Raw genomic sequence first — 17,730 nt, 5'->3', positions numbered from 1 at the left:
CGCCACCCTCCTTCTGCAGCCACCACCCTCCTTCTGCAGCTGCGGCTGTGCAGGGACTTCGTTTCGCAGCTGGCACTTCTGGCAGGAAGTTGTTTGTTTCCTTGATCTTTCCCCGCCCTCTTGCCTGGAGGCCTCCCGGCTCCTGTCCTCAACTCAGCCCTCAGCTCACCCTGGCTTCTCAGCTGCATCCATGTCGCAGAAAGCCTGCCTTCGTGTGCTGCCCTCCCCTCCTGCCCCACCTCACCCTCAGCCAGTGCAGCCCGGCCACCCCATCCCCGAGCCTCTCTGAACCCGCTCCCCCAGGCTGGCGATGGGAGTGCGCTCTGCCCTTCCACCCTGGTCCCTCCTCGGGGGGGCTCTCTCCGTCCTACTGGTGGCACCCCTCCCGCGTGCTCTCTGGCTTTCCCCTCCCCTCTCAGGCCCACCCACATGGTGGCCTTTTCTCTTGGTGTTCTGACCTCCCCTGGGCGCTCTCGCCGTGGCCTCAGTACTCAGACCCCCGCCGACCTCAGGGGACTCCAGGCTGGAAACATCTGCCCTGGGGGCTGTGACTGTTCCTTGTGCTGCCTACTACTCTGGACAGGGCTCTGCCCTCCCACTCAGTGTCAGCACTGGAGACCCTGGCATCAGCCTCACACGCCCCTCTACCCACCTCTACCCACCTCTACCCCAGCTCTACCCCACCTCTACCCCACCTCTACCCCACCTCTACCCACCTCTACCCCACCTCTACTCACCTCTACTCCACCTCTACCCCCATCTACCCCACCTCTACTCACCTCTACCCCACCTCCACCCCACCTCTACCCCACCTCTACCCACCTCCACCCCACCTCTACCCCACCTCTACTCACCTCTACCCCACCTACCCCACCTCTACCCCACCTCCACCCCACCTCTACCCCATCTACCCTACCTCCACCCCACTTCCACCCCCCCTCCACCCCCCCTCTACCCCACCCACCCTGTCCTCTCCCTGCCTTTTGGGCTCTCCTCATCCCCAACCAAGCTCTGTCCCACCTCCTCACCCTCCTCCTCTCCATGTGGAAGCCCCTGCCCACCCTGTCACCGGCCTCTGACCCACTGTAGCTGCCCTGAACAAGCCCCACAAGAGCCGGGCCCCATTGGACCCTTGCCAGCCCTGCTCTCTGGGCCCAGCCACGAAGGGCCTCCCCCTCTTCCCACCTCAGAGGCCTGCACACCCCTGCCAAGCTTGGTCCAGAGGCGAGGAATGCCCTTCCACAGAGCCCAGCCACCCACCTGCCTACCTTCAGGCCACCTGACTGCCCACGAGGCTGCTGTGAACCCAGGCCCTCCCCACGCCGTCTCTGGCGGTCACAGCCGTGCCCAGCTGCATGCAGGCTGTGGTGTCCAGGTGGATCCTATGTCGGGCAGGGGCACACCTGGGGCATGCCTCCCTAGTGGCTGCGGCCCCTCCCTCATCCTGGGCATTTAAATGCGTGGAACGGCCAGAGATGGAACCCTCAGCAGCTGGGACACCTGCTCTCTGGCGGGTAGCCCCAGCTCATCAGCCCACCCTCCCCTCTGTCCCCGCACCTGCATCTACACCTGGGAGGGGCCTGCCCAGGTCCAATCGAGCACACAGGGCATCTTGTTTGGCCAGAAAGTGATGCCTGGGAACAGGACACTGCCTTTCTGCTGCAGAAAATACCCGGGCAGCCCTGGAGCTGGGCCCTGCTTTCCCGCCGCCGCTCCCGTCCTCTCCTCACCCTCTGACCAGCACCCCTCTCTTCTTAGCACAGGCTGCCCTGTGTTTCTGTCCCAGATCATGTGGCTGCCCAACTCTCTGGCAGCAGGCCCCGGACGGGCAGGCCAGGCTCTGGGAGCCTCTGAGCCGCTCTCAGCATCGGTGTCCAGGTGCGACTGTCCTGAAGTCTTTCACCCCAAGCGGGAGCCTCTAAAAGACAGGGCTAGGACGAGGCCAGCAGGAACCCCAGGAGGCTCGGGGGACTAAGCTTCCTGCCGCCCAGGCAGGGGGAGACAGATCCCCCCGAAGACGAGCCAGAGTGGGGCTGCGCCTCACTGAACACCGATCCCGCTCATCAGCACATCACTGAAATATAATTAAATGGAATCAGATACAGTCATGCACGCTGCAGCCGGTGCTGACTCCAGAGAAGCCTCTGGAGTGCGGGAGGGCGGGGAGGGTGGGCGTCCCACTCAAGGAGCCACAGGGCTGCAGGAGCCGGGCAGGACAGCAAGTCCTGCCAGGGAGTGCGAGGGCGGCCGTGGGCCCCACCCATCCGCTGCCAGAGTGAGCGGCCCTGTCTTCCCCTCACCCGGTGCCTCTGTCTGCCTCCTCCTTCTCTCTACCTTCTCCTATCTCCCTGCCTGCACACGTCTGTAGAGGAACCCACACATGTCTGAGTCTCTCTCCTTCAGGAGCTGGATGAGCCCTGTGCAGAGGCCCAGTGCCTGCTCCTCCTTGCACAGTTGGCCAACAAGGAGAAAAACTATGGACAAGCCAAGAAAATGATCGCACAGGCCCAGGCCCTGGGCGGAAGTGAGGAGTTCTGGTACAATTCCACTCTGACCCTGGCAGAGGCGCTCTTGTCCATGGAACACCCAGGAAGAGAAGCTACGGTAAGAGGCACGGGGACCTGGGGCTGCACGTCGGATGCTCTGCCTGGCAGACCGCTGATGACACGCCTGGATCCATCCCTGCCCACCCTCAGACACGCCGGTATCCGCCCCCGCCTGTCCTCAGGCCTGTATCTGTCCCCGCCTGTCCTCAGGCCTGTATCCACCCCCGCCTGTCCTCAGGCCTGTATCTGTCCCCACCCACCTGTCCTCAGGCCTGTATCTGTCCCCACCCACCTGTCCTCAGGCCTGTATCTGCCCCCACCCACCCGTCCTCAGGCCTGTATCCACCCCCGTCCGTCCTCAGGCCTGTATCCACCCCCGTCCGTCCTCAGGCCTGTATCTGTCCCCGCCCACCCGTCCTCAGGCCTGTATCCACCCCCGCCTGTCCTCAGGCCTGTATCTGTCCCTGCCTGTCCTCAGGCCTGTATCTGTCCCCGCCTGCCTGTCCTCAGGCCTGTATCTGTCCCCGCCTGTCCTCAGGCCTGTATCCACCCCCGCCTGTCCTCAGGTGTGTCACATATTTCAGAAGCTCATCAATGCCTTCAAGATCCTCAAGAAAGAAAGACCAAACCGACTGCCTTTATTGGAATTCATGATCACAGATCTAGAAGCCAGGTAACTCCTTGTAAGAAACACTGTTCATTAGCGTGAAAGCTGTGGTTTCCTCTTTTCCATCTGCGATTTTTGTGCCATACGTCCAGCCTGTGCAAGTTCAGAGGCCCATGTCATGGGGCCTCATATCCACAGCTTTCTGCACAGCTCCAGAAAGCTCCAGAAGTTTCCTGAGCTTGCTTCAGGCTTTCTCTGAGAAGTGGGCCTTCCATCCACATGTCCTGTCTGCTTGGCTTCGAAAGGCAACTCCAGGGCCTTGGGAAGGGCCTAGGAACCCTTTTCCTCTAAGTTTGTGGTGTGTCCGTGTGAATTTGTAGGGCATGTGTTCTTACAGCTTTCCAAAGCCCTTGCCGCAGGCACGCCTCCCTCATTGCCGTTTATCGGCGCCGTCTTTCTGTCGCCCAGGCTGGAGTACAGTGGTGCAATCTCAGCTCACTGCAACTTCCAGCTCCCTGGTTCAAGCGATCCTCCTGCCTCAGCCTCCCGAGTTGCTGGGATTACAGGCACGCGCCAACACGCCCAGCTAATTTTTGTATTTTTAGTAGAGATGTGGTTTCACCATGTTGGCCAGGCTGGCGACGCCATCTCTTCTAAATCAGAATCACAGGCTCCAACACAGTGGACCTTTTCAAGGAGCTGGCTTTGGTTTATAGACCCCAGTAACACGGATTTCTGTCTGACTCGGGCTTTCCTTGTGTTCTGCTTCGTCTTTGTGGAGCACGCTGCATCTGCGCGAGGGCAGTCCGGGACCCTGCTGTGGCTGCTCTGGGCGGCAGCCTCGCTCCTGTGCTCTCCACCTCCCTCCCGGCCTTGCCCTGGGCCCCGCAGCTGCAGCATGTGAACAGCCCAACGCTTCAGCGTGGGTTCTGTTCCGCTAGTGAGTCAAGTAGGAGAGGGTTTTTGAATTTCCACCTGGATACGGTGCCTGGGGTGGGTGGGGCTTGTTAGTTTCTGATTTTTTCACATGAGATCACAGAATGAGGCCCGTATGGTGTTGATTTTCAAGAAACGCTCCAAAAGCGTTTCTTCGAGCATCCCTGGATGAACACCGGGGAGAACAGCAGCAGCCCAGCCGCAAGTCCTGACGCGGCCCTGGGGCTTCTGACTCCAGGCCCCAAACCGTCCCTCCGTCAGGTGCCTAAGCCTGCGGGTCAGAGTTGCGCAGCAGTCGGCGGTCACTGAAGCCACAGAGTGCTTGTTGCTGCTGAAAGACATGGACGATAGCCTGTTGGAAATTGAGAGAAAGTTTATCGACTGTGGCTACAAAGAGAATTGCGTTGATGTAAAACTAGAGCGAGCGAAGATCAAGAGGTAAGGCTGCCTCTGCACCCCCTGCACAGGAGTCACTGCTTCTCCCACACGCAGCACGCCCAGTGCCATCCTGCCCTCTGGGCCTGGCTCACCCCAGCTGCACCCCCTTGGGGTCCACAGGCCCCTCCCCTGGGAAGCTCCCGGCTGCCGCCTCACCCACACGTTCTGATCACATGCCCAGCCTTCCCGTCGGGGGAGCCCCGTTGCCCCTGACAGGGCCTCTTTCTGGCCCTAGCCTGTGGCTGCCCACACCTCCCTCGAGGGCACCCACATTGGGCCTTGCACCTCCAGCCCTTGGCAGACATGCACAGACATACAGCACCACCCACCCCCACCAGCAACAGGCACACACGCGTTGCACACACGTGCCCAGGCCCAGGTCACACACGCACATCCCAAGCACAGCCCTGAGCTGCTTGCAGGGCCCTGACCTAAGGAGATGGCCCCGCTCTGCATGGCTCTGTAGCCTGGCGCCAGGCGGCATCTCAGGGGCTGCTCCCCCCAAGGGCAGGGCCCACACAGTCCTGATGCCAGCCGTCCCCACCACAGCAGCTTCCAGCCGCCCCTGCCCTGGCAAAGCCTCCCTGGCCCCGTCCACTGCCCTGCCCCCAAACTGGGGCTGCCCCCATTTGTCCACACGCAAGCGTCTCGACACAGCGGGCCCAGTGCAGGTGTGCAGAAGCCTGTGCGGGGAAGGTGTAGCCCACCACAAGGTCTGACCTGAGCCGTGTCTGTCACTGTGGATGCCGTACGTTGTCCTGGCGGAAGCTGAGTTATCCGATCAAACCCAGCCCGCTGGGTAAAGCTGATGCTGTGGAATTGCTTCCGCAAATCTCCTTCAAGTGCAGATTTAAATTTCATAACCATAATACGCTGTACATACTGCATTATTCCAGCTTCTTAAACCTCTAAGACATATCGAGAATGTCCTTACATGTTAGCTATTTTAAAACATCATTTTAAGCACTAATAAAATATACAGTATAATGACAGAAAATGACATATTAAACATTTAGTAATAATAACATAATGTTTTAACATTTTTTGTTCCAAATTCCATTCTTATGTCTTATAAAGGTTACGTGCCCAGAACGAGGAAGATGAAGAACAAAAAACTGCGTATTACTTGGAAGCATATGGCCTGGCCCAGGGCGCCGTGGTTGAGGAGGAAGTGAGGCTCCACAGCGTCCAGGGCCTACTGTCACTTCAAGACGTAAGCAGGTGTCCTGGTTCCTGTGTACACTGGGTCACTCCCACCGGGATATAAACCCCACTGTAACTTACCTTACAAGCCAGCTGACTTCTGCTTCTAGCTGAAATGGAGTGACAGGGACCAGACACTCCCGCCATCTGAAACAACAAAAACACAAACTGTATGAAACAAGGACTTTCAGAACACTAGACGTCAGCAGTGACAGGCAGTGGTCCCTAAGCTAAGGTCCAAGCTCACTGCGGTGGCTCCAGTGGAGTCCTCTGGTGACCTGAGTCACAGGATGGAGCCGAGAGCCTGCGGAGAGCCAGGCACTGCCGCTTGTGGGACAGAGCCCCGGGGAGGGGAGGGCAGGGGAGGGCTGCACAGAGAGAAAACCCCAAGACCTTCGGGAGAGGCCCTGGAGTGTCCTGCCCAGGCCTGATGAGCACACTCCTGAGAGGAAGCCGCCCCATGCTGGGGAAGAGCCACCCAAAAGGGTTCTAGGGCGGGAGCAGCACCTGCTTCACCAGCCAGATTGGAAAACCCCATGATCCCTGGGGCATCGGGCAAAGCAGACACAGGGCCTTGCCTCAGTCAGGGGTCCTTAGGCCTGGTAAGCCCCACTCCAGACCTGCCTGAGAGACCCTAGAAAGCAGGCCTGAAAGGACCCAACTATTTCCTCTGAGAAGACAGCTGTCCTGGAACAGAGCCCAAGCCTGAAGAACACACACAGAAATGCAGAAATGCCCACCAGAGCCCAGAGGGAAACAAAGCCCAAATGTCTGGCAACCAATAAAATATTGCTGTATAGAAAAGCAGGAAAATAGGGAGAATAATTGATCAAGCAAAAACAAATTGATCAGTGGGCACAGATATTATAATTGGAAGACAAGTTATCACTGTATTCTATATGTTCAGAAAGTTAAGTAGAAATGGTGAAGATATAAAAGGAAGACAAAACCCAAACTTTCAGGGTGAAAACCACAACACGGGAGATGAAGAAGCCACCAGGTGGAGTGAATGACAACGATGGCAGGAGAAAACATTGGAGAACTTAGAGACATAGCAACAGAAACTTTTGAAAATGAAATTAAAGAGAACAAAAATTAAAGTCATACAGTTTTAAGTGCATGAATATAGGTGTAATTGGAATCCTGGGAGAAGAGGAGAAAGTAGAATAAGCAGAGAATAATTTGACTAACTAATGACTGAACATTTTCCAAATTTGATAAAAATAAATACAAACCCACAGATCCAAGAAGCTGAATGAATCCCACACACAAGAACTATGAAGAGGAATGAAACTATGTCAGGGCACACCATAACCAGATGGTTTAACACCACTGATAAGAAGAGCATCTGAGCGTCAGACAGAGAGCACTGCACGTTGTGTGCAGAGTGACAGAGGTGAATGGCGCAGCTTCCCACAGAAGCGGTGTAGCTGAGAGCCCGGTGCAGGGACCTCTGTGAAGGCCAAGAGGTAACACTGCCAACCTGGAATTCTATACCCAGAAAATACGATTCTTAATGAAGGTGAGAGAAAGATGTTTCTGCAAACACTCGAGAGCCGAAGGAAGGCGTCCTCAGGGCCTGCGCCCTGCAGGAGCTCTTGGAGTCAGTCCCGCAGGCAGAAGGAAGCCATGCCCACTGAAGTGTGGAGAGCCTCAAACACGTAAACTTCAGGGGAAAGTGTGTCCAATCTTTCTTATTCTAAAAATCACTCTGAAAGATAACTGGCTGCTTAAACAATAACAATGTAGCATGGGGCCCATAACAGTAAAAATGAGACGTACGACAACAATGGCATAAAGACTGGGAGGCCAGTAACGGATGCGAGGCTTCCATGCTCTGCGTGAAGTGGCATCATACTCTCTACACACCACAACAGCCACCGAAGTCCCGGAGCATCATACTCTCTACACACCACAACAGCCACCGAAGTCCCGGAGCATCATACTCTCTACACACCACAACAGCCACCGAAGTCCTGGAGCATCATACTCTCTACACACCACAACAGCCACTGAAGTCCCGGAGCATCATACTCTCTACACACCACAACAGCCACCGAAGTCCCGGAGCATCATACTCTCTACACACCACAACAGCCACAGAAGTCCCGGAATACAGATGTGTGCTGCATGAGCTAAGAAAGGAGATACACGGAAATCATAACAAGTATTCATTTGTCCCCCATGAAAGCAGAAAAAAGAAAAATAATAAAGGACAGGTGAGACCAACAGAAAATAAACAGCAAGATGATAACCTTAGACCTAATCATGGAATAATCACATGAAATTTAAATAATCAAAACGCCCTCAGTTAAAAGAATTTGTCAGATTATATAAAAAAGCAAAACCCAACTATGGGTTACCTACAAGAAGGCCACTTTAAATATTAAGACATAAAGGAGAATGGAAAAAATATACCAGCTAACACTAATGAAAAGAAAGCTGTGGTGGCTATATTAATAACTAAGCCGACTTTGGAAAAAAGAATATTACCAAGGATAAAGAAACTCATTTTATAGTGCAAACAGCACAACCAGTCAAGAGGCTAGAAGTGCAAACATTTCTGTAGCTAATAACGGAGTTTCGCAGTCAATGAAGCAAAAACTGACAAAATTGCAATGGAGAAATAGACAACCCCACACTTGCAGTCAGATTTCAGTACCCCTCAGGATTAATGGAACAAAGAGCCAGAAAATCAGCAAATCACTAGAAGATTCACACCAACACTACCAACCACTATGACCTAAAGATATTTCTAGAACGTTCACCCAACAACAGGAGAATAAGATGCGCTTTGTGTGAATATGTTTCAAGATGGACCGTATTTTGGACCATAAAACAAGTCTCAATAAATTTAAAAGATGTAAGTTATACAAAATGTATACTGGTGCCACAATCTAAATTAGAAATCAGAAACAGAAAGATAGATAAATCCGTAGAAAACAGGGCAAGGAGGATGAGGGATGATTTTTTAATGGGTGAGGGGTTTCCTTTTGGAGTGATGAAAATGTTGTGGAATTAGAGATGATGGTGGCACAATGTTGTGAATGTGTAAGTGCCACTGAGTTGTATATTTTTAAATGGTTAATTTTATGCTATGTGACTTTTACCTCACTTTAAAAAAAACAGAAAGCTGGCCAGGCACGGTGGCTCATGCCTGTAATCCCAGCACTTTGGGAGGCCTAGGCGGGCGGATCACGAGGGCAGGAGATCGAGACCATCCTGGCTAACACGGTGAAACCCCGTCTCTACTAAAAAAAAAATACAAAAAATTAGCCGGGTGTGGTGGCGGGTGCCTGTAGTCCCAGCTACTCGGGAGGCTGAGGCAAGAGAATGGCGTGAACCCGGGAGGCGGAGCTTGCAGTGAGCTGAGATTGCGCCACTGCACTCCAGCCTGGGTGATAGAGCAAGACTCCGTCTCAAAAAAAACCCAAAAAACAAAAAACAAAACAAAAAAACAGCTATGTATGTGCGAAATGCCAAAGATTTGAAAAGTAAATAGCAAACGTTGCAATAACTGTGGGCCACAGAAGAAACCAAAGGAGAATGTATTTTGAACTGAAGGGAATTAAAAAAACACCTATCAAAATGTTTAAGATGTTGCCAATGCAATACTGAGATAGAAATTTACAGCACTAAACACCTGTAGGAGAAATGGGAAAAGATTCAAATCAATTACTTCAGCCTGCAACTTAAAAAAGTATGAAGAGAGCAAACTCAGTTCCCAAATAAGCAGAGGAATAAAAATTAAAGATCAGAGTGGCAATCAATCAGTGAAACAGAAAACAGAAAAATAAAAGAGGAAAGTAATGAAACCAAAGCTAGTTCTTTGAAAAGATTGGTAAATTGAAAAACTTCTAGTCGGACGGATCAGAAAAAAAAAGATGACATAAATTGCCAATATCAGGAATGAGAGACGCAATTTCTCCGTGGATTCTACAGATATTGAAAGGATAATAAGGGGATCATATTACAAACAACTTTATGCTAATATATTTGCCAACTTAGATGAAATGGAAAAATTCCTTGAAAGCATGAACTACCAAAGCCCACTCAAAAAGAAAGCCTGAGTAGCCCTATATATTTTAAATTTTTAATTTGTAATTAAAAGCATTCTCAAAAAGAAAATGTCAAGCCCAGATGGCTTGACTAGTGAATTCTGCCAAGTATCTAAGAAAAAATAATACCAGTTCTACACAAATTGTTCTAGAAAATTGAGAAGGAGAGAATACGTCCCAGTTTTTCTATGATGCAAATATTACCTTGATACCAAAACAAGATAAAGACATTAACAACAACAACAACAAAAAGCTACTGACCAGCATTCCTTGTGAACAAAATGTTAGCAAATTAAATCCAACAGTATTTAAAAAGGATAATACATCATAACCAAGCCAAGATTACCCCAAGAATAGTTTAACATTCAAAAATTAATTTGCTTCACCATTTATTTTCAAAACTAACAAAACCATATGATCATCTTTGTGGATGCAGGAAAAACGTTTGACAAAATTCAACACCCATTCCTGGTAAACACTCCTAGCAAACAATAGAGGAAAACTTCCTCAGTCTGATAAAGGACATCTATGAAAAAGCCAGAGCTAACGTCACAGTTATGGGAGAAAGACCGATGCCCCTTTCGATAAGGATGAAGACGAGGAGGTGCCCTCTTCTCACCCGTGTTCCGTGTTGATGTGGGAGTTCCTGCCTATGCAGTCAGGCAGGAAAAAAGGAAATTAAAAGCATCCAGATTGGAAAGGAAGGAATGAAACTGTTTTTGTTCACAGATAACAAAATTGTCTGTATACACAGTCATATGCAATCCACCAAAAAATAAAGCTGCTAATACTGAGTTTAGTAAGGTTGCAGGATATAAGAACAATATGCAGATATCAGTTGTGTATTTCTACATGCTGGAAACACTCAGATATTAAAAATGTTAAAACAATTTTATGACGGCATTTAAAAATGAAATTTGTCCCAAAAATGTAAATAAAGACTTGTACTCTGAGAACTACAAATATAACTGAGAAATAGCTGGGAAAACCTAAGTAGGCGAAGAAACATACCATGTTTGTGGATCAGAGCACTTAGTACTGTTAAGTTCTTGATTTGCCCTAAATCGTCTATACCCCTGATCAAGATCACTGCAGGCTTTTTTTGGAGAAAATGACAAAATGACTTTAAAACTCATATGAGAATACAAAAGACCTAACATGGCCAACACAGCTTTGAAAAAGAAGAACGAAATTGGAGGGTCTGACGCCGCCTGATTTTAAGGCCTAGTACAGAGAGGTGCGGGAATCCAGACGGTGTGGCTCTCGTGTAAAAGTCGACATGCGGAACAGAGCGGAATCCAGGCGGGGACCCCACACGCAAAGGAAGGTGACCTTCAGCAGAGACACAAAGGCGGCTCGCCAAAGAAAGGATTATCCACTTCCAAAACAGCCCACTTTACCTAACGCCTCACACCATGTGTAAAAATTAACTCCACATAGATTGTAGACCTAAATATAAGGGCTAAACCCATGAAGCTTCTCGAAGAACACATAGGAAAATAGATGTGTGACCTCAGGTTTGGCAAAGATTTCTTATTTATGACACCTAAAGTATGAGCTATAAAGTAATAAAGTGATAGCTTGGACCTCTCTTCAAAAGACAGTATGAAGAGAAGGAAAAGAAGCCACGGACAGGGAGGAAACATTTACAAATCCTCTGTCTAAGATATCGTATCCAGAATGGATAAAGAACTCTCAAAATTAACAAAAACCCAGTAAAACATGAGCAAAATATTTTAACTGACACTTCCCCCAAAGCAAATATGTGGATGGTAAATAAGCACATGCAAAGAGAGTATCATTAGCCAGCTAGCGACTCGCAAATTGTAACCATCGTAAGAAACCACCACCCACCTCTTAAAACAGCTACAATGTAAAAGACCAACCACAGCAGATGTCGGGAAGGGTGTGGAGAGACCTGGGCCCTAAGCGCCAGTGGCACAGCTGCTGCAGAAGGCAGTTCGGCTGTTTCCTAAGAATTACACACAGGCTCACCCAGGACCCAGCCTTTCCACTCCCGTGTGTTCACTTGCACATGGGTGTTCGCAGCAGCTTTACTCGTCGTAGCCCCAGAACTGGAAATACAATATTTGAATAGATAAGCAGAGTGTGGCCCGTCCGCACGGTGCACTGACACCGGCTGTGAGGGACGGAGCATGGGTGCAGCTGCATGGGGGATCTCACGGTGACTTCACCGAGGGAAATGAACCAGATAGAAGACTGCACGCGGTGCGCTTCCGCGTAGGTACAGTTCTGGAAAATGCAGATGAATGCAGGGTGCCAGCAGGCAGCTAGGTGACCGGGAGGGACACGACGGGGCACGAAGAGATTTGGGGGTGAGGGCTACTGCATGATCTCGAAGGCGGTGATGGTTTCACGGGTGTATTCGTGATCCAAGTGTGTCAGTTTTTCACTGTAGAGCTGTGCAGTTTATTTTGAGTTTCTTATGTCAGTTATGCCTCGTCCAAGCCGTGGGGATGCAGAGTCAGGCTTACCAGAAGCTTCCGTGCTTCAGATGCACGCCTGGCCCCTCAGTTGCAGAACGTCAACACGCCCCTGATGAGGAAGCTGGCGCGCCTCAAGCTCAGCCTCGTGGAAATGGCTCTGGACATGCTCCAGTTCATCTGGGAGGAGGCCCGCGGGCAGCAGAGTGGGCAGGGGTCCCTGGAGAAGCTGCTGGCAGACTATCTGCAGAACACCAGTGACTGCACTTCCGTCGGGCTGGTAATTGCTGGGGTCGCAGATTCCCTGTGCGGGGAGCACCAGGCCACAGTGCAGCTGAGGGGCCCCGTTCCAGCAGGAGGCGTCTCCATCACCGCACGCCTGGCGGTGCGGATGGGCTGGGGGATCTGAGCGCCCTCCCTGCGGGGGCCTCTTGCAGCAGGGGGAGCTCCCGGGCCTTGCAGAAGAAGGGCGTTGTCTCACCCTTTGAGGGGACTGAATTGGCTCATAAAATGCAGGTTCCATTGCGGCGGCGTTTCCTACGTGACTCGCAGCTGCCCTTCCCGACTCATGAATTGGCTTTGACTAATTAATTCATATTAACAATTAATTCATATGGGGATTAAAGAGTCAATAGAGGTGGACTCCGTTTTCGTTGAATGGAGTCCAGTTGATGACATACTCAAAACAGCTGAATATGTAGAATGTTTTGAGGGAAATGTACATTCTTCCATTTTACATTTTCTTAGACATCATGAAATACGACTCAAATTAATTTACATAAGTATAAGTGAACCAAAGACGGGCCTAAAATTGATTTGTCAGTGAGCGCTGAATTAAGGTTATATGAGCAGACGTCTGTGACCCCACACCAGAGCCCCGAGACCCTCCCTGCGCGGGCAGCACCCTGCGGGGCAGGGGTGTTTCTCAGAGCTGCCAGTGTCCCCACCCACAGAGGACACCAGGGGCAGGCTCACTGGGTCCCCTGGGCGGGGGGGGGGGCGGCCGCCCTTGGGGTGGCAGCTGTCACGTGTCTGTCTTTTCGAAGCAATGGTTCACGCTGAAGCGGACTCTGGCACACGAGGCACTGGCGCAGCTGGGGAGCCTGCAGCCGCTGAGTGTGGGCTGTGTGCAGATCCGCGCCCGGCTCCTGGGCCTGGCCGGGAGGGCCCTCCACCTGCTGGCCATGCAAGCTGACCCTGTGCGCCCTGCCTGCTACTGGGAGGAGGGCCCCTCGGTAAGTGCTCCCGCTTCTATCCCAAGTCACTCCGACACCTGTCACCCCTGCCTAAAAACACAAGCAAAGTATTTAGGACTCCCCTGATGATAGCAGACGAATTGTGTCATCCTCTGTGCAGAAGGGCATGGCCCCAGGAAGAGAGAAAAATGTAGGAAGCAGGTGTGAGGGAAGAAATGGGGCTGGTGAAACACAGGCCTTCCGGAACAGACCTGGGAGGGAACCACAGCGTCTGCAGAGTAGGCAGGGATGGCAGACGGGCAGGGAGGGCAGGCGGGCGTGTGGGTCGACCCACACCAGCATGGAGCCCACCCCCGCACACAGCCTGCCCCAATCCAGCCCTGCACTGGCGCGCGCGGAACAACGCAACTGGTGTCTCCCGCAGCAGTGGCTCTGGCCGGGCCTGGAGCAGGGACCTGGGGAGCACAGAAGCTGCACTGGCAAGCGCGGAACAATGCAACTGGTGTCTCCCGCAGCAGCGGCTCTGGCTGGGCCTGGAGCAGGGACCTGGGGAGCTCAGAAGCTGCAGGAGCAGCCTAGGGTGGGCCTGAGCACTGGGCACCGTGGCACCCATGCCAGAGCACAGCAGGGCCAGCCCTGGGCAGCCTTGGCTCCCCTCCATCCCCTACCCCCTACAGCCCAGGGAGGCTGCTGCCTCAGCGCCTAGGTGGCTCCGAGAAGGGCAGTTGGGACCTTCTTCACCCTCAGGCCAGGGCCCACCCTTCTCCAGAAGGCTGCAAGGCTGCCCGGCAGGGCCGAGTCAGCTGCAGGAGTGACCTACTGCCTCACGACCCTGGTGACGGCCCCAGTAAGCCCTGAAAGCCTCAAGTCACCTTCCTAAACACTTGTGCACCTGCCCCAGCGGAGAACCTGGGCTTGTCCCCACACACCAGCTCCTCAGGAAGATGCGCTCAGGGACCGGAGCAACCACGCTGTGTGTACCTGGCTCCACGCCCAGGGCCATTCCCCCACCAGGTGCCGTGCAGCCCTGGGTCTGCCCTGAGATGCTGTCTGTCCTGCGTCTTCAGGACCGAGCACAGGACTTGACGTACCTCAAGTGAATGGATGGAGTTGTGGCTCTCGGTGCAACCAGCCTCCATTGACCTGCTCGGGTAGCAGCTGGGCGTGGACCAGAAACGAGGGTCGGCATGGCCGCCTGGGCGCTGGCGTCCTCATCCGTGAACGCTACTGATGGTTCCCCAGCGAGGAGGGGCCCGGGCAGAGCAGACATCAAGTCCCATGTGGAGCACACAGGGGTCTTCCGCGGCCCCCGCCCCATGCAGGCCAGGCCCGGACGTACCTGCCTTTTGCTGTCCTTAGATGTGATTTATGTTGTTGTCCAGCTTCTTGAAATCAAAGCTTAAATCAAGGTTTTTCTGGCTTTTTTCTTGTATTCAAGGCTGTATTTTTCCTCTAACCCCCATTTCAGTCTCCCAGATTTTGATACGTAGGATTGACACGGTCTAGGGTTGCTGATCACATTGTCTAAGGTGTTATCCGAGCTCGTTGTTCATTGTCTCACAACCCAGAAAATTAAGGGGCGTGGACATGGGGAGGTTGCAGCAAAAGTTTAGTAAGTGAAGGAAGAAAGCTCTGCATCAGAGAGGGCCCCAGTGGGTGGCCGTTTTCACAGTTGAATCCGAACGCTCTGATGAGAAAGTGTGCTCTTCTCTTTTGCTGTTCTTGTGGCTTCCTTATCTGTGCCGCTGTGGGCATGTCCTTAAGGAGCACAAAGCACAGCCTCTCTTGTTTGTGCAGCTGTGGGTGCGTTGGATAAGCCCCCACCCCTCCCACAACCCACACAGGCTCCCTCGGAGCCCACAGTGTTCATGTCTGGAAAGGGGAGGAAACATTTCCCGGAGCCGGCTGACGACCTGGAGAACGGAGGCTTCTCTGCTGGGCCCCTCCTGCTCACCGGTATGCTGCAGTTTGGTTTTGCCCAGCGGCCCTCTGTGCCTGTGGCAGTGACATTTCAGGCTGTTTCTCCAAGGACCAGCCTTGGCTGTCAGCCTCACTGACTTTTCCTTTTCTCTTCCCTCAGTATTTTCATTCTCTAAGTCCATTTTATAAATTCTATTGCAATTTCTTCTTTGACTGACTTGATGATTGTATCTTGTTTAATTTCAAGGTGACTGTGTTTCTCACGGGTCTGTTTTCGCGACTGACTTCCAGTTGTTGAATGTTGTTGTGGTTGAAAACACACCCTGAGTGGTCTTGGTCCTGGGGACTCTGCAGTGGCTGCATGTGGCCCAGCCTGGGCGGTTTTGGTGAACATCCTGCACATGCCTGAACGGCGTGTTCCAATGTGAAAGGGGCCAGGCCGTGTGCAGGTCAGGTGGTCACGGCTGCACTGCCTCCGGCGTGCTTGCTGGTTTTCAGCTGCATTCGGGCAGCCTGCTAGAACCGGGGGCTTCTCCATCACTCAATTTCTATCAATGTTTTCTTTGCTTTGACGCCTAATCAATGGGTGCATACACAGATTTGGCACTGCGATACCTCGTGACCTGAAAACCCAGGGGGCTCCCTCTCAACCCAGTTCTTCAGGGGCTGCCTGGGCTTCCTATCCCCAGGTTGGAGCTTGTGTCCTGGCCAGACCAGGGGCCCCCGAGGGCCAGTGGATGCCTCGGCCTCGGTGCCGGCTGGTTCCAGGAAAGATGTCTCCAAAGGACAGGAATGGGAGTCCCCTGGGAATGTGTTGGATTCCAGGCCCGTGTGACTCAGGCCGGCTTCCTTGGGGGGGCTGCATTCTCACCCTGGCTGCAACGTCCCCTCATCCAGGCTCGCGGTTCAGGGCCACCGTGCATCTACTCAGGGGTGGAAGGTTTGGGACAGTGAGAGGCCACGCTGCAGCCTGCAGTGCCCGCCATCCAGGGACCCTGCTGAGGAGCCCGACCACCCCAGCCTCCCTGGGTGGGCCCTGCCCACACTGACCAAGCAGGAACCCAGAAGTGCCAGCCAACCTGCTCTGTGTCTCACAGGTGGGCGCCAAGCTGAGCGGCCTCAAGTCTCTGGAGCTGGAGGTAGAGGAAGAGGGTGCCACAAAGTCCAGCAGGGACCCGCTGGCCTCCAGGGCGGCCCCAGAGGAGCACGGCAGGAAAGGCGAGGACCTGAAGGTGCGGCTGCCCCTCCCAAGCCTCGTGTGGCCTCTGCCCGGAGCCCGGCCTGAGCCCGAGCCTTGTGCCCCACAGGGGAGGATGGTTCTGGCCCAGCAGTACCTGGCTCAGGCATCAGAGGTGCTGCTGCAGTGCCTACAGGTGGCCCTTGGCAGTGGCCTCCTGGATGTCGCAGCAGCCGCCAGCCTGGAGATGGTGGAATGCGTCGGCACCCTGGACCCTGCAACTACCTGCCAGTTCCTGGCTCTGTCTCAGGTGTGTCTTTGCCCCACGCACCTCCAGCCAGACCTTCACAGAGGAGGGAGGACCCTGGGCTTCAGCTGGGGCCCTCGCCTTGGGGGGGACGTCGTTAGAGAAACAAGCCACAGGCCGGGGTCCTCAAGCAGTGGGAACCTGCCGACCACGTAAACTTGTGGCTCAGAGAGAACACGCATTCGTGTGCTTATCCCCGAACCCCTGCATCAGGCAAACATGGAGACCTGGCAGTCACAGACCAGTAGGGCCCTGTCCATGCGGACCTCACAGAGGTCCCACAGAGGGAACAAGCGTGGCCTCATGCAACTCTCCAGGTGCCAGGAGGAGCCAGCATCCCAGGGGAGCCGATTCCTGCTCCCAGGCTGCAGCCACTGCACGCCCTTCGCAGGGTGCAAGCCCTCCCCACCCAGGCCTTGGGCCCCTGGCAAACCTCCCCTGCTCCCTTTCAGAGCTGCTCGGCCTCGGAGACAATGAGGGGTGTCCTGCTTGCAGCCACGGCCAACACCAGCAGCTCACAGCTGGCGGCCCTGCTGCAGCTACAGCACCAGCTCCGGTGCCAAGACAGGACCACCACCAGCCTGGGTGCCAGTGTGGAGCAGAGGCTGGCTGCCGTGTCCAAGGTAAGCGGGCAGGGATGCCGCTGAACCTGCCCCCAGCTCTGGAGCTCTGTGGACAGACACCACAGCCGCACAGTCCCATGCTTGAGTGAGGGCAGCCTTGCTCACCCCCAGCTCGTGAGCCATCCCTCCCCGTGCCCCCAGCCATGTGCGCCTTCGCCCGGCCTCTCCAAGCCTCAGTGTCCCCCTGGCCCTTGTGGGGGTAGTTACGGCCCACCTGGTGGGTGCAGTGAGGTTGGTGAGGTCACAACTACAAACGCACAGCCAGGCCTGCAGCC

At 53.6% G+C, this 17,730-nt stretch overlaps 1 protein-coding gene across 1 annotated transcript in view; it reads left to right on the top strand.

The window, feature by feature from the left end:
* CFAP46 (cilia and flagella associated protein 46) overlaps positions 1-17,730 on the top strand; it is a 143,577-nt gene that overhangs the window by 78,619 nt on the left and 47,228 nt on the right. The window contains exons 36-43 of the mRNA XM_038010269.2: positions 2,404-2,604; positions 3,113-3,219; positions 4,351-4,527; positions 5,605-5,740; positions 12,324-12,512; positions 13,279-13,467; positions 16,446-16,835; positions 17,285-17,455. Coding sequence (XP_037866197.2) covers positions 2,404-2,604; positions 3,113-3,219; positions 4,351-4,527; positions 5,605-5,740; positions 12,324-12,512; positions 13,279-13,467; positions 16,446-16,835; positions 17,285-17,455 — 1,560 coding nt within the window. The remainder of the gene's footprint in view (positions 1-2,403; positions 2,605-3,112; positions 3,220-4,350; positions 4,528-5,604; positions 5,741-12,323; positions 12,513-13,278; positions 13,468-16,445; positions 16,836-17,284; positions 17,456-17,730) is intronic.

This window comes from Chlorocebus sabaeus, chromosome 9 (assembly GCF_047675955.1).
Source record: "Chlorocebus sabaeus isolate Y175 chromosome 9, mChlSab1.0.hap1, whole genome shotgun sequence".
Classification (NCBI taxonomy): Eukaryota; Metazoa; Chordata; class Mammalia; order Primates; family Cercopithecidae; genus Chlorocebus; species Chlorocebus sabaeus.
Note: the sequence above shows the minus strand (reverse complement) of the source record. Positions and strands in the feature narration are given on the sequence as shown.